Source organism: Lucilia sericata, unplaced genomic scaffold (assembly GCF_015586225.1).
Source record: "Lucilia sericata isolate MDLA Ls3-8-SP2 unplaced genomic scaffold, ASM1558622v1 Contig001087F_arrow, whole genome shotgun sequence".
NCBI classification, from domain to species: Eukaryota; Metazoa; Arthropoda; class Insecta; order Diptera; family Calliphoridae; genus Lucilia; species Lucilia sericata.
The window spans coordinates 42,673-69,803 of NW_023995062.1; the positions used below are offsets into that span (position 1 = coordinate 42,673).

The 27,131-nt window shown below is 29.2% G+C and overlaps 1 protein-coding gene across 1 annotated transcript; it reads left to right on the forward strand.

The window, feature by feature from the left end:
• The first annotated feature begins 272 nt into the window (after positions 1-272).
• LOC119609941 lies at positions 273-26,985 on the forward strand. The gene is made up of 19 exons (XM_037964992.1): positions 273-577; positions 14,776-14,980; positions 15,051-15,555; positions 18,115-18,310; positions 18,386-18,634; positions 19,749-19,880; positions 19,949-20,077; positions 20,138-20,223; positions 21,245-21,440; positions 21,513-21,752; positions 23,666-23,797; positions 23,859-23,987; positions 24,053-24,110; positions 24,241-24,247; positions 24,382-24,580; positions 24,642-24,881; positions 24,947-25,078; positions 26,316-26,441; positions 26,547-26,985. The coding sequence occupies exons 2-19, from the start codon at positions 14,783-14,785 to the stop codon at positions 26,653-26,655; spliced, it is 3,063 nt and encodes a 1,020-aa protein (XP_037820920.1). The 5' UTR covers positions 273-577; positions 14,776-14,782; the 3' UTR covers positions 26,656-26,985.
• Positions 26,986-27,131: the final 146 nt, after the last annotated feature.

Genomic DNA, 27,131 nt, shown 5'->3' on the forward strand with positions numbered 1-27,131 from the left:
TCTTTAAACATAGAAAAAGCTTTAAAAATATTTTTATGGAATAAATTTTAAAATAAAAATGTTTTTTTCAACTTTTTATGAAAAAAAGCTCTTATAAAGTTTTGATAAACCACTGTACACTTTATAAAATATATGTTAAATAACCCTCTTATACATTGAACCGCTTTATCAAGAACAAGTTTTGTTGATTTTTTACAATAGCAAAACGTCGAAAAATAAAAACAACAAACCTCATACACAGCTTTAGTTTTGATACGATTCGCAAAAGACATTCATAATACCAGACAACAGACAAGAGATGCTCAGTCTTGGCTCGGACGCCACACTATAAACAACAAATTTTTTTCTAATTAAAAAGACAACGAAACGATTAACAGAAACCGTTTGAATTGGAAAAAATTTGAATTTGAAAAAACAAAATTAAAAACAAACGAAACGTTTGTTGTGTTGTTGTGTTCAGAGTACAATAAAACGTGCAATATTAATTAATATTGAATAAAAAAAAGAAAGAAATATAACGTGTAATTTCTTTATTAATAATAGATTTTTATTGAACAGTAACTAAACGTATTAAAAGGTAATTAAAATTTAGTTTTTTTAAAAAATAAAAATTGTGTTTGTTTTAGAAAAAAATAACAATATAAAAAGTTTACTAACAAAGTTGTTTTGAAAATATTGGTGATTTTTTATAAAATAATTTAAAAAAAAAACAATAATGAACAAAAGTTTCAAAATTGTTGTATTTTATTAATCAGTTTAAGGTTGCTGTCTTAAGTCTTTTGTTTTCTTCAGGGTAAAGTGTCCGATTGGTAGATCTTGTTGTTTTTTTCTTCTTTCTGTTTATCCTCAAACATCAATCAGTTATAATTTGCTGCAACAATAAATTAACTTTTTTTGTTTTAAATAATTAAGAAATTGTTGTTATGGAATATTTTAACTTTTATGTCAAAAATAGTTTTAACATATTGTTTTTTTATTTCTTTATGGTTTTTGTTTCAAAATATTGTATCACTTTTTTAAGGGGGAATTTTTAATGGGTTTTTTTGCTTTTTGTTTTCTTTCTTATTTTCCAAAATCAATATTTATGATGAGCTTTAACTTTAATAACCAAAAACTTTACATAATAAAAAATTTTAAAGTTTAAATGGAAATTATAACAAAAATAGTTTTGTTGTTTGCTAATTACAATTAATAACTTTTAATAGTTTTTGAATAATAATTATTTAATAGAATACTAAAATATTACAAAACGTGTTCGTTTTCTAACAAATTACTAGATTTTCATTCTCTGTCTTCTTTTTTTTAAGGAAATACTAAAATAATTGTTGTTTAAAATAGCTTTTTGTAAATTATGTATTCTTATGATTATTTAAATAAACTTAATTAATTCCTTTATTAACATAAATAAATATCTCTAGTACATATTTTTAAACTAATCAAAATATAAAACAACAAATAATAAAAACCAGTATGAAATTAAAACGAGACTTTTATATAAAAAGAAGACTTTTTCTTGAAACCGTTATCACATACAACCTATTTTAAACTAGTTTTTTGCACATCTTTTAAAAATAAAACTATTTTTGTAACAAATGAAATTAGCATTTCAAAGGGAATGTAATAAAATTTACAAAAATGTTTTTTTTATAAAATAAAATTTTTAAATAAAAACGTATATAATACAAAACGTTATAAAAATCTAATGTAAATGTCCAGAAAACAACTTAATGTTTAACTTGATCGTACGATTAAAGCAATTTTTTTTGTTGTGTTTATTTAGCAAATATGCTAAGTCCAATAATGAAAAGTAGCTTTTTTTATATAAGAACGCTGTTTAAAGATAATCATTTTAATCAAAAATGCTCTTTGAAGAATAATTTTTTGGTGAAGAAAATAATTTTAAGAAAAATATATTTTTATGAAAAAAGCTTATTAAAGCTTCCAACGAAAAGAAACTTAAAAAATAAACAATAACGGAAAATAACGCTTTAAAAACCTTTTATTTTTAATAAAGAAAGCTTTTGAAAGCTTATTAAGAAAATGGGTTTAAAAGCTTTTTGAGACAAAAGCTTTTTCTGAAAAAAGCTAAAATCTTATTAAAAATCTTTTTTTTGGAAAAACAATAACGGAAAAGAACGCTTAAAAACCTTTTATTTTTAATGAAGAAAGCTTTTGAGAGCTTACTATGAAAATGCGTTTAAAAGCTTTTTACAAAAAAAGCTTTTTCTAAAAATTCTGAAAAATCTTTTTAAAAAGCTTTTTTGTAAAGAAAGCTCTTTAAAGAATAATGTTTTTAAGGAAAATGAAAAAAAGCTTATTAAAGCTTGCAATTAAAAAAAAAAAAAACTTAAAAAAAGAAACAAAAACTTAAAAGAACTTTAAAAGCGTTCTTTAATTTTTAGTGCAAAAAAAATCTTTTTAAAGCTTATTATGAAAATGCGTTGAAAGCTTTTTACGAAATAAAGCTTTAAAAAGCTATTTCTGAAAAAAACTAACATCTTTTTCTAAAAAAATCTGAAAAATCTTTTTAAAAAGCTTTTTTTTATGAAAAATCTGTTAGAAGAATAATTTTTTAAGAAGAAAATTATTTTAAAGAAAAATTTAATTTTATGGATTAAAAAGCTTTTTATGACAAAAATCTTCGAAAGCTTTTTATGAAATAAGCTTTGAAATCTTAATAAAAAGTTTTTTAAAAAAAAAAAAAAAGCTTTAAATAGCATTTTTTAAATAAAAAACTTTAAATAGCTTTTTCTAAATAAAAAATTTTAAATAGCTTTTTATGAAGAAACTTTGAAAGCTTTTTATGACAAAAATCTTTGAAAGCTTTTTATGAAATAAGCTTTTAAATCTTAATAAAAAGCTCTTTCTATAAAAAACCTTTAAATAGCATTTTCTAAAAAAAAAACTTTAAATAGCTTTTCCTGCAAAAAGATTTAAAGGTTTTGAAAGCTTTTTGAAGAAACTCTGAAAGCTTTTTATGACAAAAATCTTTGAAAGCTTTAAAATCTTGATAAAAAGCTTTTTCTATAAAAACCCTTTAAATAGCATTTTCTAAAAAAAATTCTAAAAAAAAACTTAAAATAGCTTTTTCTGCAAAATAAAAGCTTTGAAAGGAAAGTTCCCACTAAGTGACCACAAAGCTCTTAAAGGAAATGGTCTAAGCTGAAAATTTATGCCTGATCTACTATCCCATAGTATTAACATCGGTGTAAATTTCATCCAAATCGGAAGACATCGATTTTTAAAGTTTGATCACTTGACACGAGATTTCCCATATGAATGTATACGAATATTTTTCACAAAAAGCATAAAGCGACTTTTTACTTCAAAATCATTTTTAAACAACTTGTAATTACACCTTGATACTATTTGTTCAATAATTATTTAGTGACATTTAAATTGGGCTTTCAACAACAGTCTATATAGTTAAGTCCAATTAAAAGACAAGGTACAATGTTCAACCGATAATTATGACAATAAATACTATACTATTTCAGAATTAAAATTAAACTAAATATATATAAATTATATACATATATGATTTATTATTATTTTAATAATTAAGTAGAAATATCAAAGGAAATATGAAAGAAATTTCAGAAACATACTTTATTAAGTCTGTAATAAATACTTAAATTAGGGCTCTCATTATAAGTATGTTAAGCGTACGAATTAATAAAATATTGAATGAATTGGTTATATATATTTAAAAACAGCTGTGTATAATCTTACTATAGTTGGATCTTATAGTCTTGAGTTGAGTAACGACTTGACTATAGACTGATCTATAGTCTTGACTATAGATTGATCTATAGTCTTGACTGATCTATTGTCTACACTATAGACTGATCTATTGTCTAGACTATAGACTGATCTATTGTCCAGACTATAGACTGATCTATTGTCTAGACTATAGACTGATCTATAGTCTTGATTATAGACTGATGTATAGTCTTGACTATAGACTGATCTATAGTCTTAACTATAGACTGATCTATAGTATTGACTATAGACTGATCTATAGTCTTGACTATAAACTGATCTATAGTCTTCACTATAGACTGGTCTATAGTTTTGACTATAGATTGATCTACAGTCTTGACTATAGACCTATCTATAGTCTTGATAATAGACTGATCTATAGTCTTGATTATAGACTGATCTATAGTCTTGACTATAGACTGATCAACAGTCTCGACTATAGACTGATCTACAGTCTTGACTATAGACTGATCTATAGTATTGACTATAGACTGATTTATAGTCTTGACTATACATTGATCTATAGTCTTGACTATATATTGATCTATAATCTTAACTGTAGATTGATCTATAGTCTTGACTATAGACTGATCTATTGTCTAGACAATAGACTGATCTATTGTCTAGACTGATCTATAGTCAAGACTATAGACTGATCTATAGTCTTGACTATAGACTGATCTATAGTCTTAACTATAGACTGATCTATAGTCTTGACTATAAACTGATCTATAGTCTTGACTATAGACTGGTCTATAGTTTTGACTATAGACTGATCTACAGTCTTGACTATAGACTGATCTATAGTCTTGATAATAGACTGATCTATAGTCTTGATTATAGACTGATCTATAGTCTTGACTATAGACTGATCAACAGTCTCGACTATAGACTGATCTACAGTCTTGACTATAGACTGATCTATAGTATTGACTATAGACTGATTTATAGTCTTGACTATACATTGATCTATATATAGTCTTGACCATATATTGATCTATAATCTTAACTATAGATTGATCTATAGTCTTGACTATAGACTGATCTATTGTCTAGACAATAGACTGATCTATTGTAGAGACTGATCTATAGTCTTGACTATAGACTGATTTATAGTCTTGACTATAGACTGATCTGTAGTCTTGACTACACACTGATCTATAGTCTTGACTATATAGTGATCTATAATCTTAACTATAGATTGATCTATAGTTCTATAGTTTTGACTATAGACTGATCTATAGTCTTGACTATAGATTGATCTAAAGTCTTGATTATAGACTGATCTATTGTCTAGACTATAGACTGATCTATAGTCTTAACTATAGACTGATCTATAGTCTTGACTATAGACTGATCTATAGTCTTGACTATAGACTGATTTATAGTCTTGACTATAGACTGATCTGTAGTCTTGACTACACACTGATCTATAGTCTTGACTATATAGTGATCTATAATCTTAACTATAGATTGATCTATAGTTCTATAGTTTTGACTATAGACTGATCTATAGTCTTGACTATAGATTGATCTAAAGTCTTGATTATAGACCGATCTATTGTCTAGACTATAGACTGATCTATAGTCTTAACTATAGACTGATCTATAGTCTTGACTATAGACTGATCTATAGTCATGACTATAGACTGATCTATTGTTTTGACTATAGACTGATCTATAGTCTTGACTATAGACTGATCTATAGTCTTGATTATAAACTGATCTATAGTCTTAACTATAGACTGATCTATAGCCTTGATGTATAGGTTTGACTATAGACTGATCTATAGTCCTGACCATAGATTGATCTATAGTTTTGACTATACACTGATCTATAGTCTTTACTATATATTGATCTATAGTTTTGACTTTTGTTCTATAGTCTTGACTGTAGACTGATCTATAGTCTTCACTATAGACTGGACTATAGATTGATCTATAGTCTTGACAATAGGTTGATCTATAGTCTTCACTATAGATTGATCTATAGTCTTGACTATAAATTGATCTATAGTCTTGACAACAGACTGATCCACAGTCGTGACTATAAATTGATCTATAGTCTTGACTGTAGATTGATGTATAGTCTTGACTATATATTGATCTACAGAGTTAACAATATATTAATCTATTGTCTTGACTATAGACTGATCTATAGTCTTAACTATAAACTGATCCATAGTATTAAGTATAGACTGATCTGTAGTTTTGACTAAAAACTAATCTGAGGTCCCTATTCGAACACCTTTACTTTACTATCTTCATAAAAACAAACAAAAATTGTAATAGTAACAATTAAAATATGCATAATTTTTTTAATTGTTTTAAAAACGTTTAGTAGGTCTTTGTTAATGTCTGTTTCATTCATAAGAAAATTACTAACAAACTCTACTTATATAGTAAAATGTAATAGTTTTTCTAGTATTTCACAAAGTAATTTACTAAATGAAATACTATGTCTTATAATTTTATTTAGCTCACCACCGCAATTCAAAACCCTTAAAAAAAACATTTAATGCGTTTGATATTTCTAGTTTAAATGTCTAAAATACTATTTTTAGTTTAATTACAGTGTAATTAAAAATTACCTGATTGTGATAAGTCAAGCATTTAAAGGTTTTTATTTCTATTTAGTTTTTTTTTTTCTGTGTATGTGTGTGAGTGCATATTAATTTTAATAATTTCTGTGTTCACTCTTTAAATAATTAATGTTTGAGACCTTTATATGAAAAAAAAAATATTTTTGTGTAGATTTATCAAGCCGGTTTGTGGTTGGAAACTGTTAAGGTATTGATGTTTACATAACTGACAAATACTAGATATAAAAAAGATACAACTAGACCGCTAGAGGGATTCAGAAAATGAAACACACACAAGTCAAGGCCGTGTCATGAACTTGTTACAGTTGCAGTGCTGTTTTTTATGACCGATTTTTTGTTAGTTTTTTTTTATATGAAATTTTTTGGTTATTTTTTATATTTTTATTTTTTTTTGATTAATATTATTGTTGTTTACCAAAAATGGTTAAGCAATCAATGAATTAGTTTTGTGGGTATTTATTTAAATAAATTTATGGTTTTATGTGTCAAATCTTCTCTATATAAATCTTAACTAATATGTACAATTTTGGTTGCAAGAAATAAATTGTTATAATCCATTTAAGCGAAATTATTATTTAGCATATTAAGAAGAAAATTATTTAATTTCAAGGTTAAAATTAAAGTTTATTTGTACTAAATTTACAAGTTTTGGATTTAACTTTTGCATCAGTTGTATCAAATATTATTTAAAAATTCTAATCACTAAATCTTCATTATTGATTGCACAGTGCCAAAAATTTGAAGGTTGTGAATTCCCACAGTTGCAATTAGAGTTTTATTTGCTAAAAGCATGTTTGCACTATAGGTTCGGATTTAACTGTCTACTTACTATTTGAAATGCCCTTCGTTTGCTATAAACAGTAATTAAAATGTAACACATTTGTTAAGCTTAATTAATAATTACACTGGTTTGCAAAAACAATGTTTAACTATAAACTGATCTAATGTCTTGAATTGAGACAGATCAAAAGCCTCTTGACTATAGACTGATTTGTAGTTTCTACTGTAAACTGATCAATATTCTTTACTATAGACCGATTTCTAATTTCAACTGATCTATAGTATTGAGCATAGTTTGATCTATGGTTCGGTTTGTATTCTTGACTATAGTCTGATCTATAGTTTTGACTACAGACGGATCTATATTCTCGACTATAGACTAATAGACTATAGACTGATCTATAGTCCTGAATATAGACTGATCTATAGTCTCGACTGGAGACTGATCTATAGTCTTGATTATAGACTGATCTATAGTCTTAACTATAGACTAGAGACTGATCTATGGTCTCGACTGTTCTATAGTCTTGACTATATACTGATCTATAGTATCTACTATAGACTGTTCTATAGTTTCGACTATAGATTAATCTATATTCTCGACTATAGACTGTTCTATATTCTCGACTATAGACTGTTCTATATTCTCGACTATAGACTGTTCTATATTCTCGACTATAGACTGATCTATAAACTCGACTATATACTGATTTAAAGTCTCGACTCTAGACTGTTCTATAGTCTCGACTATAGACTGATCTAAAGTCTCGACTGATCTATAGTCTCGACTATATACTGATCTAAAGTCTCGACTATAGACCGTTCTATAGTCTCGACTATAGACTGATCTATAGTTTTGACTATAGGTTGATCTATAGACTAATATGTAGTCTTAACTACATTTATAGTATTGATCACAAACATATTAATGGTATTAATTGTAGACTGATTTATAGTCTTTATTACAGGCTAATATACGGGCTTGACAACAGACTAATCTATAATCTCGACTACTGACTGATCCATAGTCTTGACTACAGACTGATCTATAGTCTGATTTGTAGCCTACACTATAGACTGATCTACAGCCTAGACTATAAACTGATCTATAGCCTAGGCTATAGACAGATCTATAGCAAAGACTATAGACTGATCTATAGTATAGACTATAGACTAATCTATGGCCTTGACTATAGACAGTTTTGCCTTGATTAAAGTCTGATCTATAGCCTCGACTTAATGACTATAGTCCTAAATATAGGCTTGACTATGATCTATAGCCTAGATTATAGACTGATCTATAGCCTAGACTATAGACTGATCTATAGCCTAGACTATAGACTGATCTATAGCCTAGACTATAGACTGATTTATAGCCTAGACTATAAACTGATTTATAGCCTACACTATAGACTGATCTATAGCCTAAACTATAGACTGATCTATAGCCTAGGCTATAGACAGATCTATAGCATAGACTATAGACTGATCTATAGTATAGACTATAGACCAATTTATAGCCTAGACTATAGACTGTTCTATAGCCTAGACTATAGACTGATCTATAGCCTTGGCTATTGACTGTTCTATTGACTGTTCTATAGCCTAGACTATAGACTGTTCTATAGCCTAGATTAAAGACCGATCTATAGCCTCGACTTAAGGACTCGACTATAGTCCAAAATATAGACTTGACTACAGACTGACCTATAGACTGGACTATAGACTGATCTTTAGTCTTTTCTATAAACTAATCTAAGGTCTTGATCTAATCTATGATCTTAGACAGATCAAAAGTCTTGATCATAAACTGATCTATGAATTCATTACATAACACAGTGTTTGCTATTTGATAAAAATAGAAATTATTAAAGAAGGAAATTGCTTATTGCAACCTGTTTTAACTTTAAATTAAAAAAAAAAAACTCATTTAAAGTTCTTAACCTAGACAATAATCGAATGTTAAGCTATTATAAGAATACATGCTATAATTAACAAATTGTATAAATAAGTTTTAGTGTAAACAACTATTTACAAAGCATTTATTTAAGGCTTTTAATGTTGGCATGTTTTTTTTTTTTTTGTTTTTGCTTCATTCTAATGGAAAATTTAATTGAAAATATTAAAGGAATTTTCCACTTTAACTTCTTGTTAAGAAGACTTAAGACCAAAAAAAAAAAAAAAACAACATTTCAGGGCCATTTAGTGGTATAAAGCTATAATTTACAAAAAAAGATTTTTAATTTTAATTTGGATTTTTTCCGTTTTTTTCATATTGTTTTTCGACATATTGATACGCATGGCAAAGTTTTTTTTTTTTTTTAAATTAAATTGATAGCTTGAGTTTTTCTTCAACATGCAATAAGAATATCGGAAGCTAAGTTGCTGAAATCTGGGGGAAATGACGACATAAATAAAAACAAAATGATTTATGGTTAATTTGTTATGACTAGAGTTGCAACATTTAAATTTTAGTTAGACATGTTGCTACTTACTTTAAGCGTAATATTAAGATCAGGGGTATTATTATTAGATATCAGTTATTTAATATATATTATATTACAAAAGGTAATAACTAGTCATTGGAAACCTTAAAAAAAAACTCTTTGGTATTTTAGCTTTTAAAAGTAGCTGTTATAATTTAAAAAAAAAGTTGTCATTTTAAGCACCAACATATTTATTATTGTTATCAATGTAACTGATAAGTAAACAACCTCTTATTAATGACAATAAATGGGAAAATAAAACTTAAATTCCTCAGCTTATTAAAGTATTAACAGCATTTGAAAAGTGCAACTTTAAGTAAAAAAATAACATGCCTCACACTTTCCAACATAAACTTAAACTGTTGGTAAACATATAATAGCAAAATGCTGCCTCATATAGACAACAACTCTTTAGTTTTGCAGTAGTCCAACTAAAAAAAAACCAAAGCTAGCCAATAAACCAGACTCTTGGAATGAAGTGTGGCTGCAGCTTTTGCTGTTTGACTATCTATGTTGTTAGTTGAACAAGTTTATTGCTTAAGTCTTTCGTTTTATATATCATGTGTTGCTTTTTTTTTTTGCACATATTTTTTCTTGCAATATTGAGTCAATTGTATGCCGCAATGCGTTCAAACTACGTTTAAACTAAAGCCAAACAACAATTTCACAACTAAGCTTTTTTTATTTTATAAATGATTTTTCTTTAATAGTTTTCTAATATTTTACCAGCAGCTGTAAAATATTTCATGTTGTGTAATATTTGGCTGATCATAGAAACTCATAGAAATGCTAAACAGGACTAAAGCTGTATGATATTTATAATATAAAAAAATAAAAAATGTTGATTTCAAATCCCCCAAAACATCACTAACCACTCCCGTTTTGTTTAGCTGACAGACAATTACTGGTGAAGGTGGTAAAGTTGAAAAAATGCTGTCTTTTTTTCTGAAATCATTGGTGCATGAATCTTGTAGATATCATATTTCTTTCACTGTGGTAATAGTTACTTGTGTCTTCATGCCAAATGATAAAATTGTAAAAAATAATGAAAATGTATGACTGGAAAACGATCTACACTAATGACTTTAGACTGATCTACAGTCTTAACTATAGACTGATCTACTGTCTTGACTATAGACTGATCTATAGTCCTAACTATAGACTGATCTATAGTCTTAACTATAGACTGATCTATAGTCTTAAATATAAACTGATCTATAGTCTTGACTATATACTGATCTATAGTCTTGACTATAGACTGATCTATAGTCTTAAATATAAACTGATCTATAGTCTTGACTATAGATTGATCGATTACTTCAACTATAGTCTTGACTACACAACGGTCGATAAACTATATACTTATATAATAACGAATCTATTTATAGTTTTGACTCCAAACTGATTTATAGTCTTGACTTTAGAATAAAGATTGTCTTGACCGATCTTCGTCTTACTGACTTTACTGATCTATAGTTTTGACTTTAGACTAAATCGTAGTCTTAACAATAGACCGATCTATAGTCTTGACTCTAGACTGATCTATAGTCTTGACTTAAGACTGATCTATAGTCTTGACTATAGACAGATCTATAGATTATAGACTTATTTATAGACTAATCTATTGACTGATCTATAGTCTTGACTATTGACTGATCTCTAATCTTAACTATATGTCAGTTTTAGTCTTAACTTTAGACTGATCTATGGTGTTGACTATAGTCTTGACTATAGGATGATCCATCGTCTTAACTATAGACTGATCTATAATCTTTACTATAGACTGGTCTATAGTCTTGACTATGGACTGATCTATAGTCTTGACTATAGACTGATCTATAGTCTTGACTATAGACTGATCTATAGTCTTGACTATAGACTGATCTATAGTCTTGACTATAGACTGATCTATAGTCTTGACTATAGACTGATCTATAGTCTTGACTATAGATTAATCTATAGCCTTGACTATAGACTGATCTATAGTCTTGACTATGGACTGATCTATAGTCTTGACTATAGACTGATCTATAGTCTTGACTATAGACTGATCTATAGTCTTGACTATAGACTGATCTATAGTCTTGACTATAGACTGATCTATAGTCTTGACTATAGACTGATCTATAGTCTTGACTATAGACTGATCTATAGTCTTGACTATAGACTGATCTATAGTCTTGACTATAAACTGATCTATAGTCTTGACTATAGACTGATCTATGGTGTTGACTATAGACTGATCTATAGCCCTGACTATAGACTGATCTATAGCCTTGACTATAGATTGATCTACAGTCTTGACTATAGATATATCTACAGTCTTGACTATAGACTGATCTATAGTCTTGACTATAGACTGATCTATAGTCTTGACTATAGACTAATCAATAGCCTTGACTATAGACTGATCTATAGTCTTGACTATGGACTGATCTATAGTCTTGACTATAGACAGATCTATTGTCTTGACTATAGACAGATCTATAATCTTGACTATAGACTGATCTATGGTGTTGACTATAGACTGATCTATAGCCCTGACTATAGACTGATCTATAGCCTTGACTATAGATTGATCTACAGTCTTGACTATAGATATATCTACAGTCTTGACTATAGACTGATCTATAGTCTTGACTATAGACTGATCTATAGTCTTGACTATGGACAGATCTATTGTCTTGACTATAGACAGATCTATAATCTTGACTATAGACTGATTTATAGCCTTGACTATAGACTGATCTAGATCTATAGTCTTGACTATAGACTGATCTATAGTCTTGACTATTGACTTGACTATTTACTTGACTATTAACTGATCTATAGTCTTGACTATAGACTGATCTACAGGCTTGACTATAGGCAGATCTATATTCTTGACTATAGACTGATCTATAGTCTTATCTATAGACTGATCTATAGTCTTGACTGTAGGCTGATCTATAGTCTTGACTATAAACTGATCTATAGTCTTGTCTATAGACTGATCTATAGTCTTGAATATAGACTATAGTCTTGACTATAGACTGCTCTATAGGTTTCACTATAGACTAATCTATAGTCTTGGCTAACTACTGATCTATAGTATTGAATATTAACTGATCTATAGTCTTAACTATTAACTCAAGACTATAGACTATAGACTGATCTATAGTCTTGACTATAGACCGATCTACAATGTGAAGTTAAAACCTATATACAAACTGGACTATAGACTGATATGTATTTTTGGCTATAGTATGATCTAGCTTGCAATCTTGACTAAATATAGTCTTGACTATAAGCAGGTTTGTGCTATTGACTTTATACTGCTGATATACCTTTAGTAGGGCAATTTACAAACTCCACATTGAAAGTTTTTGCAGTTTTCTTATATAAATTATAATGTTTCTGCTCTTAAATTAAACACATTAAACAATATAAAACAGAAAAAAAGTTAAATTTAGTTTAACATCAAAACCATAATAAAAATGAGGTCAACCCAATATAAATTGCTGTCATTACAACTCGATTGTCACCGGTTTTGTCTCATTTAAGTATATTTTTAAGAAATCACAACAATAATCCACAAATTGTTGTTACAATTATTGTATTTATTTGCCTCACTAAAGAAATTGTAGGTTTTTATATGGGATTTAGTTGTTACTTACTTGCAAGTAATTTGCTAATTTGTGGTTAACAATTGTTTTCAATAAATACTTACTTAGTTACAACTTGCCTATATTTATTTAATCTTTTTTTTTTTTTTTTTTGCTTTTCTTTTTTTGTTGTTAAAGTTGCAAGCGCCTATTTTCTACGCCAAACCGATTATTATTATTACACCAGAGTTGTAAGTAAGCTGGTATTTTAAGTTGTAAGAAAAACTTACTTCTTTTGGGGTTTTATAGCTTAAGAAAAGAGAAAGAGTAAAATAGTTGGAAATATTCGGTTGCACAATTGTTCATAATGCAACACCGAGATATTTGTATTTATTGTGTTGTTGTTTTTTCTTCTTTTCATTGCACCAGCTTTATAATCGTATGGATAAATTTTTATTATTATTATTATTATTTATGTTGAAAAACAAAACCTATAAATATCTGTTTTGTTTTGAAAGTTTGCAAATATATATTTACAGTGGGCGCTATTTTCTGCCAAATAGATCAATATATGGCTAAGACTAAAGATCAGTGTGTAATCAAAGATCTAGTTCAGTTTATAGTCAAGAATATAGATCAATTTATGTCAAATCAGAAGATCAGCGTACAGTCAAGTCTACAGATCAATCTATACTCAATTCTGATCAATATATCAGTAAGTCTATAGATCAGTTTACAGTTAAGACTGTAGATCAGTCAATAGTCAAGACTGTAGATCAGTCAATAGTCGAGATTCAATCAAAAGTCGTATCTATTGATCAGTTTTAATTCAAGACTATTGATCAGTCTATAGACAGGTCTAAAGATCATTTTATAGATGAGTCTAAAAGGCAAATCTGTACTTCACTCCGTAGTCAATATAATAGATCAATCCACTGGCAAATCTATAGATCAACCTGAATATAAGTTTATACTCAAAACTATACTATAGATTAGTTTATATCAAGAATTTAGATCAGTTATTAGTCATGATTATGGATAACATTGACTATAGATGAGATATAAACATGACTGTCAAGATTATAGATCAGTTTATAGGCAAGCCTAAAGATCAGTCCTTAGTCAAGACTATGGATCAAGATTATAGATCACATTATAGTATTGGTTATAGATCAAATTGAAGTCAAGACTATAGATCTGTCTATAGACAAGACTAAAGATCAGTTCGTAGTCAAGACTATAGATCAGTATATTAACAAGACAGCAGATCAGTCTATAGACAAGCCTATAGAGCAGTCAATAGTTAGGTTTATAGAACAGCGTGCAGATCAGTCTAGAAGCAATATAACAACACAGTCTTGGTTCATGACTATAGATCAGTCATTTGTAACCACTGTGCAATATCAAATGCAATTTATTTTCAAATTAAAAACATAAAATAGGCAATTTATTTAACATAGTGCAGGTGTTTTAAAAATAAAATCCCACTAATGAACTTTGATCTTGCTTTAATTAAAAAAATAAAAAAACTTTATTTCATTATTATTATTTGTTTTACAGCTACAAAATGCCCGAATTAACTCCTGTACAAGAATACTATAAAGGCAAAACCATATTCATTACCGGTGCCTCCGGTTTTATGGGTAAAGTTTTGTTGGAAAAACTCTTATACTCCTGTCATGAGCTAAAAGAAATTATCATGATCTGTCGTCCCAAAAGAGGCAAGACTCCTGAATCACGTTTAGAGGATATGTTTAAATTGCCCGTAAGTACATATATATATAAAAAAATTCATTTTTAAAAAAAGTCATCAAATTGTAATGCTCTCTACATAGATCTTCCAACGTATCAAAGAGGAAAGACCACATGTTTTGAAAAAGGTAACCATTTATCAAGGTGATGTTACCTACGAAATGTTGGGCTTATCGGGCGAAAATCTTAAGCATGTCTGCGATAACACTAACATTGTTTTCCACATGGCAGCCACTTTAAAATTGGAGGGCAATTTAAAAGATGCCATTGATATGAATTTAGCTGGCACTAGACGTGCCTTAGATGTGGCCAAACAAATGAAAAACTTGGAAGCATTTGTACATCTATCGACGGCCTTCTGTAATTGTGATCAGGAAGTAATGTATGAAAAGGTTTACGACTTCCCTCACAAACCCGAAGATCTTATGCGCTTGGCCGAATGGATGGATTTGAAGACATTGGAGAATATTACACCCGATTTGTTGAAACCACATCCCAACACTTATACGTATTCGAAACGTTTGGCTGAGTTATTTATACGTGATCATTACGAGACAATGCCAGTGATCATTGCTCGTCCAAGTATTGGTAAGTGCTAGTAATGTTATTAAGTTTCATTTTATGTTCGAATTATAAGACTTTGGGAGCTTTAGCTTATGGCAATGTGATCATTTAAATAACTGCAAGAAAAAAAAAAACTATATGTACGCTATTTAATTTATGAACATTTATGCTTGGCTTTAATTAAAAAATTAAAAACAATATAACGAAATGTTAATAATATTATGGAATTACTTTCTATAATATAATTTTCATTTCATCAAACTCTCATGCTCATATTTATGAAAAAAACAAAAGCTCTGCTTGTGCAAAAGTTTTTACAATTTTATTAAAAGTATTTTTATGTTGCAAAAATTGCAGAAAATAAAAGTTAAGTAAATCCAAGCCTTTAGTCAAGACGGCAAATTAGGTAATAGTATAGACTACAGTCTCTAGTTAAGAGTGTAGTTGAGTCTACAGTATTTGATCATTATTAAGTCAAGGCTCTTGATCAGCCTACTTTCAATACTATAGATCAGCCAATAGTCATTACTATAGATCAGTCTATATTCAAGACTAAAGATCAGTGTATAATGAATACTATAGATCGGTCTATAGTCAAAATTATAGATCAGTCTATAGTCATGACTATAGATCAGTCTATAGTCAAGACTATAGCTCATCCTATAGGCAAGACTATAGATCATCCTATAGTCAAGACTATAGATCATCCTATAGTCAAGACTATAGATCATCCTATAGTCAAGACTATAGATCAGTCTGTAGTCAAGACTATAGATCAGTCTATAGTCAAGACTATAGATCAGTCTATAGTCAAGACTATAGATCAGTCTATAGCCAAGACTATAGATCAGTCTATAGCCAAGACTATAGATCAGTCTGTAGTCAAGACTATAGATCAGTCTATAGTCATGACTATAGATCAGTCTATAGCCAAGACTATAGATCAGTCTATAGTCAAGGCTATAGATCAGTCTATAGTTATGACTGTAGATCTGTCTATAGTCAAGACTAGAGATCAGTCTATTGGCAAGATTATAGATTAGTCTATAGTCAAGACTATAGATTAGTCTATAGTCAAGACTATAGATTAGTCTATGGTCAAGACTATAGATCAGTCTATAGTCAAGACTATAGATCAGTCTATAGCCAAGACTATAGATCAGTCTATAGTTAAGACTATAGATCAGTCTATAGCCAAGACTATAGATCAGTCTATAGTCATGACTGTAGATCTGTCTATAGTCAAGACTAGAGATTAGTCTATTGGCAAGACTATAGATTAGTCTATAGTCAAGATTATAGATCAGTCTATAGTCAAGACTATAGATCAGTCTATAGCCAAGACTATAGATCAGTCTATAGCCAAGACTATAGATCAGTCTATAGTCAAGACTGTAGATCAGTCTATAGTCAAGACTATAGATTAGTCTATTGGCAAGACTAGTCTATAGTCAAGACTATTGATCATTCTATAGTCAAGACTATAGATCAGTCTATAGTCAAGACTATAGATCAGTCTATAGTCAAGACTATATATCAGTCTATAGTTAAGACTATAGGTAAGTCTGTAGTTAAGATCTGCCCATTGTAACTACTTTAGATAAGTCTATAGTCAATACTATAGATTAGTCTACAAACCAGTCCATATTGAAGAGAATAGATCAATCTAAAGTCTAGTATATAGATCAGTCTATAGTCAACACTATAGGTTATTCCATAGTCAAGACTATAGTTAAGTCTATAGTCAAGACTATAGATCAGTCTATAGTCAAGACTTTAGATTAGTCTATTGTTAAGACTATATATTACTCTATTGTCAAAACTATAGATCACTCTATTGTTACGATTATAGATCAGTCTATAGTCAAGACTACAAATCAGTCCATAGTCAGGACTACAGATCAGTCTAGAGTCTCTCAAGCTAGTTATAGATTTCCGCGATCTGGAACATATGTAACAAACATAAACAAATTGCAAAAAGCTTTGAACAACAATAAAACTCTCTTATCTAAAACAGCCTAAGCTTTACTCTTTACACTCAGTTTCCGATCTCTTTTAAAGTATTTTCTTAAAGTTTTCCTAGTGTGCTTTTACAAAATATATTGCAAAATGTGAATAATAAATGAAAATTGTGTTACAAAAACTCTCAAAATAATTAAAATGCTTTAAAGCCACAACAGCTAACCAACAGCTTAAAATAAATACATTAAGAATAAAGCTTTTAAAGCTTTTCAAAACAAAGTGTTACCCACGAAAAACTCTAAAGCACTTGTAAATAACATGCTCAAACAAAACAACAACTTTAAAATTTAAGGAAATTTTCTAAAAAAGAAATTTTCTCTTGAAATACACACTCTAACTTGCCTCTCCCAGTTGCCTTACTTTTTCAAATTGAAACTGCCGCTGCTGCTGCTCGAATAATGCATTCTAGTGCCGGACGAAAAGCCTTTCCTAAAACAGCAACAACAACCACACAGCTGGCAAAAATTTCTCTCCCCCCTTTCTGCAGAAACACGCTTAAAATTGCTTTCTATGTAACACTATTTCTAAAACAAAAAAACCAAACTTATTCATCAAACTTAGTATCACCATCGGCCTATGAGCCTGTACCTGGCTGGGTGGACAATCTAAATGGACCCACCGGACTAATGGTGGGCGCTGGCAAAGGTGTTATACGCTCCATGTTAATCGATACATCGCACAAATCTGAGGTTATACCTGTGGATTATGCCATCAATGGTTTGGTTGTAATACCCTATGAATTCTGCACGAAACCACGGTAGTTGTTTAATAATTTTCAAAAAATCATTTTTTTTTTTGTTGTAAAAAAATCGTAAACGTTAAAAAATATAACATTTTACAGCCCGGAGGAGATACCGATTTATAATATCACTTGCGCCGAGAGACGTAAAGTACCGTGGGGCATTGTTATAGAATTGAGTAAAAAAATTGGCTATCAATATCCCATGGAAACCGGTTTATGGTATCCGGACGGTTGTATAACCACAAATCGTTTACATCATCAAATTAATGTCATACTCTTTCATTGGCTGCCAGCCTACTTTATTGATTTCATATTGTTTTTATTAGGTCAAAAACGATTGTAAGTTGTTTTCCATTTTATACTTTGTTGTTCATCTTTCTTTTAAACTTTTTTTCTTAAACAATATTTTGAAGATTGTAGTGTTTGTTTTTTGAAAAGAGCATTAACACCAAAACAACATGAATTGTGATAGTAGGGGAGTTCAAAGAGAGTGAACATTATTAAAATATTAAAATTTGTATAAGAAATTCCATTTTAAAGCTTTTCAGAAACAGATTTTTAAGCTTTTATTCATAAAAATTTTGTTGTTTTTTTTCTTAAAAAGCTTTTGTCTTTAACGTTGTCTTTTGTTCTTTAAGTTTTTTTCTTAAAAAGCTTTCTTTAAGTTAAAAAGCCGTTTTTAAATTTTTTTTCTTAAAATTCTTCAGCTTTTTTATTAAAAATCTTTTTTGAAGATTTTTCTTAAAAAGCTTTTATAAGCTTTTCTTCATAAACATCTTTTTCCTTAAAAAGTTTTTTTAATAATATTTTTCATAGAAAGCTTTTTAAAACTTTTTTCATAAAAAGCTTTTAAAAGCTTTTCCTAAAAAAAAGCTTTTCTCTAAAAAAAAGTTTTAGCTTTTCTCTAGCTTTCTCTTTTCATAAAAAGTTTTTTCAAAAGGTTTTTTAAGTTTTTTTTCATAAAAAGCTTTTAAAAGCTTTTCCCTAAAAAAGCTTTTTAAAGCTTTTCTCTTTTTTAATAAAAAGCTTTTCTGAGCTTTTTTTAATAAAAAGCTTTTCTAAGCTTTTTTAATAAAAAGCTTTTCTAAGCTTTTTTAATAAAAAGCTTTTCTAAGCTTTTTTAATAAAAAGCTTTTCTAAGCTTTTTTAATAAAAACCTTTTCTAAGCTTTTTTTATAAAAATCTTTTCTAGGCTTTTTTTATAAAAATCTTTTTTAAGCTTTTTATCATAAAAGCTTTTTTTAACTTTTTTCATAATAAGTTTTTTAAAACTTTTTTTCATAAAAAGCTTTTTTCATAAAAGGCTTTTCAAAGCTTTTTTCAGTAGAAGCTATTTAAAGCGTATTTTCATAAAAAGCTTTTTCAACATTGTTCATACTACTTCATCAATGTTGTTTTGGTGTAAAATTTCTTTCAACAAATATAAAAGTCCACAATTTTCCAACTACTCTAGTATGATTCGTGTGCAAAATCGTGTACAAATCGGTTTAGGGGTTTTACAATTCTTTACCATGCGCGCCTGGAATTTCAAATCAAAAGCCTATGAATTATTATGGGAGAATTTAAGCGAAGAAGACAAAATAATGTAAGCTTTGAAATAAAATTTTACATAAAATTTACGAACTGTATAAATTTCTATAAAAAAAAATTCAGATTCAACATGAATATGGACACAGTCGATAATATAGAAGAATATATGATATCTTGCATACAAGGTGGTCGTCAATATTTGATGAAAGAATCACCCGATACTCTACCCAAAGCGAGAAGACAATTAAAATTGTGAGATTTGGAGCTTTCTTAATTATTTTATTATAATTAAATAATATTTATTTCCTTTAGCATGTATTTACTTGATCGAACTTGCAAGGCCGTATTTTTGGGTCTTCTCTGTTATTGGACTTATAATTTTGTTAAGCCTCTAGTGAGTGCTTAACAGTTAATTAATGTTTTAGGTTTTTCCATGAATTTGTTATATCTTTTGTTTATTTTATTTTAAGAAAGCTTTATTTTGTAAAAGGGTTGCTAGTTTTTAAGTTTTAGATAATAAATGAAGTATTTCTTAAAAAGCTTTTAAATTAAAAAAAAATTTTTTTTCTTAAAAAGTTTTTTAAGTTTTTTTCTTAAAAATCTCTATAAAACGTTTTTCTTATAAAGCCTTTTAAAGCTTTTTTCTTAAAAAGCTTATTTAAGCTTTTTTCATAAAAAGCTTATTTAAGTTTTCTTCATAAAAAGCTTATTTAAGCTTTTTTCATAAAAAGCTTATTTAAGTTATTTTCTTAAAAAGATTGTGTAAGCTTTTTGCTTAAAAAGCCTTTTAAGCTTTAAGTTTTTTTCCAAAAGACTTTTAAGCTTTTTTCTTAAAAACGCTTTTTAATTTTTTTTTATAAACTTTTTTTACTATTTAAGCTTTTTTCGTTAAAATTTTAACAAGCTTTTTTTTTAAAGCAAAATTTTAAATATTGAAAAGCTTTAAAAAATATGTATTACGCAAAACAAAAGTATCGCGTTTATAATTTAAACTTAAGTTTAACTCAAAACTTACACATACCTAATAACATACAAACACTAACACAAAATTTACTCACAATTAAACATAAACATCAAATACATGCAAACATTTTAACACTTTCACAAATACATACATACATTACCCTCACACCTAATACAAACATCAATACCAATTCAAGCTTATTTTAAGTTTAAACTATAGTTAATTAAATTTTAATTAAACTACAGTTAAACTTGAAATATAAACCCAGCTTTTCTAACTACATAAGTGTCAAAAAAAAAATATCATGGAAGAAAAAAATCTCTATCAAACATCATCTCCTCAAATCATTAACAAATCATGTAAGTGGTTCATGTATTTTAAAGATCAAATTATAAATTTCCAAAAAAATTTTAACACAATTTTATTAAATCTTTACCAAACAACAACAACAACAGTATCACCAGCTGCTTATGAACCCTTACGTGGTTGGGTTGATAACCTTAACGGTCCCACTGGTCTTATGATCGGTTGCGGTAAAGGTGTTATACGTTCCGTATTGGTAGATGAGAATAATAAATCGGAAGTTATACCCGTTGATTATGCCATTAATGGCTTAATTGTTATACCCTACGAGTTTAACAAAGGCAAAAGGTGAGTTTAATTTGTTGTAATATTAAAATAAGTAGAAAGTATTTTAAATTGTTAATTATTTTCCTTATCTAGACCTGCTGAGGTTCCCGTTTATAATATCACCAATGCTGAACATCGTAAAATGTTGGGCGGTACTGTCATCGAAATGAGCAAACGCATTAATAAGGAATATCCCTTTAATGCCGGTCTTTGGTATCCTAATCCCACGGTGACCACAAATAAATTATATCATCAGTTCAATGTCCTTATGTTCCACTGGTTGCCAGCCTATTTCTTGGATTTCCTTATGCTGATTTTCGGCCAAAAGAGATTGTAAGTCAATACGAATAATTTAATGTTCAAAACTATTATCGGTTCAATATGTGGTGTATTTTTGACGCAATTTTGAAAGCATTTTAAAATTTTTGCTCTATAGGAGTCGTTTTTGAACTAGAACTGAACTAGAACTGAACTGAACTAGAACTGAACTAGAACTGAACTAGAACTGAACTAAACTGAACTAGAACTGAACTAGAAACTGAACTAGAACGAACTAGACTGAACAACTGAACTAGAACTGAACTAGAACTGAACTAGAACTGAACTAGAACTGAACTAGAACTGAACTAGAACTGAACTAGAACTGAACTAGAACTGAACTAGAACTGAACTAGAACTGAACTAGACTGAACTAGAACTGAACTAGAACTGAACTAGAACTGAACTAGAACTGAACTAGCAGAACTAGAACTAGCTGAACTAGAACTGAACTAGAACTGAACTAGAACTGAACTAGAAGAACTAAAGAACTAGAACTGAACTAGAACTGAACTAGAACTGAACTAGAACTGAACTAGAACTGAACTAGAACTGAACTAGAACTGAACTAGAACTGAACTAGAACTGAACTAGAACTGAACTAGAACTGAACTAGAACTGAACTAGAACTGAACTAGAACTGAACTAGAACTGAACTAGACTGAACTAAAACTGAACTAGAACTGAACTAGAACTGAACCAGAACTGAACCAGAACTGAACTAGAACTGAACTAGAACTGAACTAGAACTGAACTAGAACTGAACTAGAACTGAACTAGAACTGAACTAGAACTGAACTAGAACTGAACTAGAACTGAACTAGAACTGAACTAGAACTGAACTAGAACTGAACTAGAACTGAACTAGAACTGAACTAGAACTGAACTAGAACTGAACTAGAACTGAACTAGAACTGAACTAGAACTGACTAGAACTGAACTAGAACTGAACTAGAACTGAACTAGAACTGAACTAGAACTGAACTAGAACTGAACTAGAACTGAACTAGAACTGAACTAACTGAACTAGAACTGAACTAGAACTGAACTAGAACTGAACTAGAACTGAACTAGAACTGAACTAGAACTGAACTAGAACTGAACTAGAACTGAACTAGAACTGAACTAGAACTGAACTAGAACTGAACTAGAACTGAACTAGAACTGAACTAGAACTGAACTAGAACTGAACTAGAACTGAACTAGAACTGAACTAGAACTGAACTAGAACTGAACTAGAACTGAACTAGCACTGAACTAGCACTGAACTAGCACTGAACTAGAACTGAACTAGAACTGAACTAGAACTGAACTAGAACTGAACTAGAACTGAACTAGAACTGAACTAGAACTGAACTAGAACTGAACTAGAACTGAACCAGAACTGAACTAGAACTGAACTAGATCTGAACTAGAACTGAACTAGAACTGAACTAGAACTGACTAGAACTGAACTAGAACTGAACTAGAACTGAACTAGAACTGAACTAGAACTGAACTAGAACTGAACTAGAACTGAACTAGAACTGAACTAGAACTGAACTAGAACTGAACTAGAACTGAACTAGAACTGAACTAGAACAGAACTAGAACTGAACTAGAACTGAACTAGAACTGAACTAGAACTGAACTAGAACTGAACTAGAACTGAACTAGAGCTGAACTAGAGCTGAACTAGAACTAAAAATTCGATATTTCAAAATACCAGATTTATTACTATAAATACTAAATACTCTAGTTACTGAGTTCCCTAATGACCCTGTAAATTTCCACGTTTACTCCTCATTGATTTAAATAATGTATTCATTATTGCTCATTAAAAATTCATAATCAATGTAATTTAATTTAATTCAACGTGTTGATCATTTATATCTTTAATCTATAGTTTAAATATTTTATTAATAAATTTTTTTCTTTTAAACTTACAGCATGATTAAAATTCAAAACAAAATTGCTACTGGTCTAGAGGTTTTGCAATTCTTTACTTTGCATCCCTGGAATTTCAAATCAGATAATTATGGTGCCTTGTGGAAAAATTTAACACCAAAAGATAAGGAAATGTAAGCAAAAAAGTTGTTATATGTTAAAAACGTGATTAATAATAAAAGAAATTACTTATAGCTTTAACATGAACATGGATCCCAAAGAAACTGAAGAGGAATATTTGATTAACTGTGCCAAGGGCGCTCGTCTCTTTATTTTGAAAGAGAAATTGGAAGATTTGCCTAAGGCTAGACTTCACATGAAAATGTAAGTGTTTCTTATCAAAAAAATTTTACTAATTTTATTAAATTTTTATATCTTTTCTTTTTCAGCCAATATGTGGTCGATAAAGTTTGCAAAACTTTAATTGTGGGTCTTTTCTTGTACTATGTACTAAAATGGACTGGAGTTTTAGCCATGTTCTAAACAATTTATGCATTTGTTAATTATAATTAACAATTTACTTTTAGATTATTTAGGTTTTTTTATATTAAATATATGTAAATGAATTAATGTACAGGGTCGAAGTAATAAAAATTTTGTAAAAAAACATGTAAACTATATCTTTGGATAAGTGTTTTAATTAGTTTTCCTCTATTAATAAAAGTTTTATAATAAAAATATTTTCCAAATTTCTTAAAAATAAAAAAAAAAACTATAGTGACGCCTGCATTTCAAGAACCTTTACCGGGTTGGGTGGATAATTTAAATGGTCCCACGGGTGTTATGATAGGAGCCGGCAAAGGTGTTATACGTTCTATGCTGTGTAATGGGGAATTAAAATCGGAAGTAATACCAGTGGATATAGCTATAAATGGTTTAATTGTTATACCCTATTATGTGAATCAATTGAAGGAGAGGTATTAAAATAGCTTAATTATATCACTTTTTATCCGATCATAAAAAAATTATGGTTTCTAGACCCGCCCATTTACCCATATTCAATTTGACTGTGCATGAATCCCAGAAACGCACCTGGAAATGGGTTATGGATAAGGGAAGGGAGTTTGCTGAAAAATATCCTTTTGAAGTCGGTCTTTGGTATCCAGATGGAAATATGACCAGTAATAAATATTATCACTGGTTCTGTGTCGTCTTGTTTATGTGGTTACCAGCCGTTTTGGTGGATTGTTTGTTGACCCTATTTCGTCAGAGGAGATTGTAGGTTCATATAGAAGCTGTAAATTTTGTATTCTATTTAAAATCTATTTTCTTTAAATTCTCAGCATGGTCCGTGTTCAAAAACGTATTGCCACCGGTTTAGAAGTTTTACAGTTTTTCACTACACGTGCCTGGGATTTTAAATCGAATAATTTCCGAGAACTTTATAAGTTGCTAACAGAAGAAGAGAAGAAAATGTAAGTAGATTAGACGAGAACTGAACTAGAGCTGAACTAGAACTGAACTAGAACTGAACTAGAACTGAACTAGAACTGAACTAGAACTGAACTAGAACTGAACTAGAACTGAACTAGAACTGAACTAGAACTAGAACTGAACTAGAACTGAACTAGAACTGAACTAGAACTGAACTAGAACTGAACTAGAACTGAACTAGAACTAACTAGAACTGAACTAGAACTGAACTAGAACTGAACTAGAACTGAACTAGAACTGAACTAGAACTGAACTAGAACTGAACTAGAACTGAACTAGAACTGAACTAGAACTGAACTAGAACTGAACTAGAACTGAACTAGAACTGAACTAGAACTGAACTAGAACTGAACTAGAACTGAACTAGAACAGAACTGAACTAGAACTGAACTAGAACTGAACTAGAATTGAACTGGAACTGAACTAGAACTGAACTAGAACTGAACTAGAACTGAACTAGAACTGAACTAGAACTGAACTAGAACTGAACTAGAACTGAACTAGAACTGAACTAGAACAGAACTAGAACTGAACTAGAACTGAACTAGAAATGAACTAGAACTGAACTAGAACTGAACTAGAACTGAACTAGAACTGAACTAGAACTGAACTAGAACTGAACTAGAACTGAACTAGAACTGAACTAGAACTGAACTAGAACTGAACTAGAACTGAACTAGTACTGAACTAGAACTGAACTAGAACTGAACTAGAACTGAACTAGAACTGAACTAGAACTGAACTAGAACTGAACTAGAACTGAACTAGAACTGAACTAGAACTGAACTAGAACTGAACTAGAACTGAACTAGAACTGAACTAGAACTGAACTAGAACTGAACTAGAACTGAACTAGAACTGAACTAGAACTGAACTAGAACTGAACTAGAACTGAACTAGAACTGAACTAGAACTGAACTAGAACTGAACTAGAACTGAACTAGAACTGAACTAGAACTGAACTAGAACTGAACTAGAACTGAACTAGAACTGAACTAGAACTGAACTAGAGCTGAACTAGAACTGAACTAGAACTGAACTAGAACTGAACTAGAACTGAACTAGAACTGAACTAGAACTGAACTAGAACTGAACTAGTACTGAATTAGAACTAGAACTGAACTAGAACTACAACTGAAGTATGAGATTTTTATTTAAAGAAACGTCCCATTTTTACTAATAAATCTGATTTTTATTATTTATAATTTGTTCAATTAGTTTCAAAATCAACACGGAAGATATCGACGATTCCGATTATTTAAAGAGTTGCATTTTGGGTGGTCGCCAATATGTTGTGAAAGAACCTTTATGTACTTTACCCAAGGCTCGTGTACAATTAAAATGGTAAGTCCGCAAGTTAATTAAATAAATTTTAAACAAATTAGAAATGTAGCTTTGAAAACCTCCACATCTCAACCATTTTTATCCAAAAATGTTCTTTACTTTCAGCATGTACGTTTTGGATCGTGTTTGCAAAACCATTATCTGTTGCTATTTCGTCTATTGGTTAATTACAAAACTTGGAGTTATGGACTTTATAAATGATATATTTGGCTGATTATTTTGTTAAGAATTTTGTGTTTTAATTTAAGATCTTATATACGTATCATCACTATCATTTATTTCCGTTTAGAGTATTCATTTCATTTGTACAATATGGTATTTTGCAATCTATGTTACAGTTAACCTTACCTAAAGGATCTGCGTTTCTTTTGATAGACATCTAGGTATTTAACATGTTTTATTAAATTTTATTAAAGAGTATTACATTATTTTACCCTTGGGCTCAATATAATCATCATAACCTCATCATTATATAATTATTTGTTAATTGTTTTGTATATATCTAATTAAATATGATATTCTTGTATTATTTTTTGTTGGTGTTATAGAAAAAATTTACTAAAAATAAATGAAATATATAATACTCCACTGTTTTCTTTCAATAATACGAGACTGTAGTAAGTACTGTCTATCTATCTATCTTCTATCTATCTATCTATCTATCTATCTATCTATCTATCTATCTATCTA

What these genes read in the sequence shown, in the direction of transcription:
- LOC119609941 (XM_037964992.1), top strand. Translation starts at nt 14,783, where the DNA reads ATGCCCGAATTAACTCCTGTACAAGAATACTATAAAGGCAAAACCATA. An exon ending in TTATTAGGTCAAAAACGATT is followed by an intron (nt 18,635 to 19,748) that starts GTAAGTTGTTTT and finishes CAACTACTCTAG; the next exon opens with TATGATTCGTGTGCAAAATC. An exon ending in TTTTGTTAAGCCTCTAGTGA is followed by an intron (nt 20,224 to 21,244) that starts GTGCTTAACAGT and finishes CAACAACAACAG; the next exon opens with TATCACCAGCTGCTTATGAA.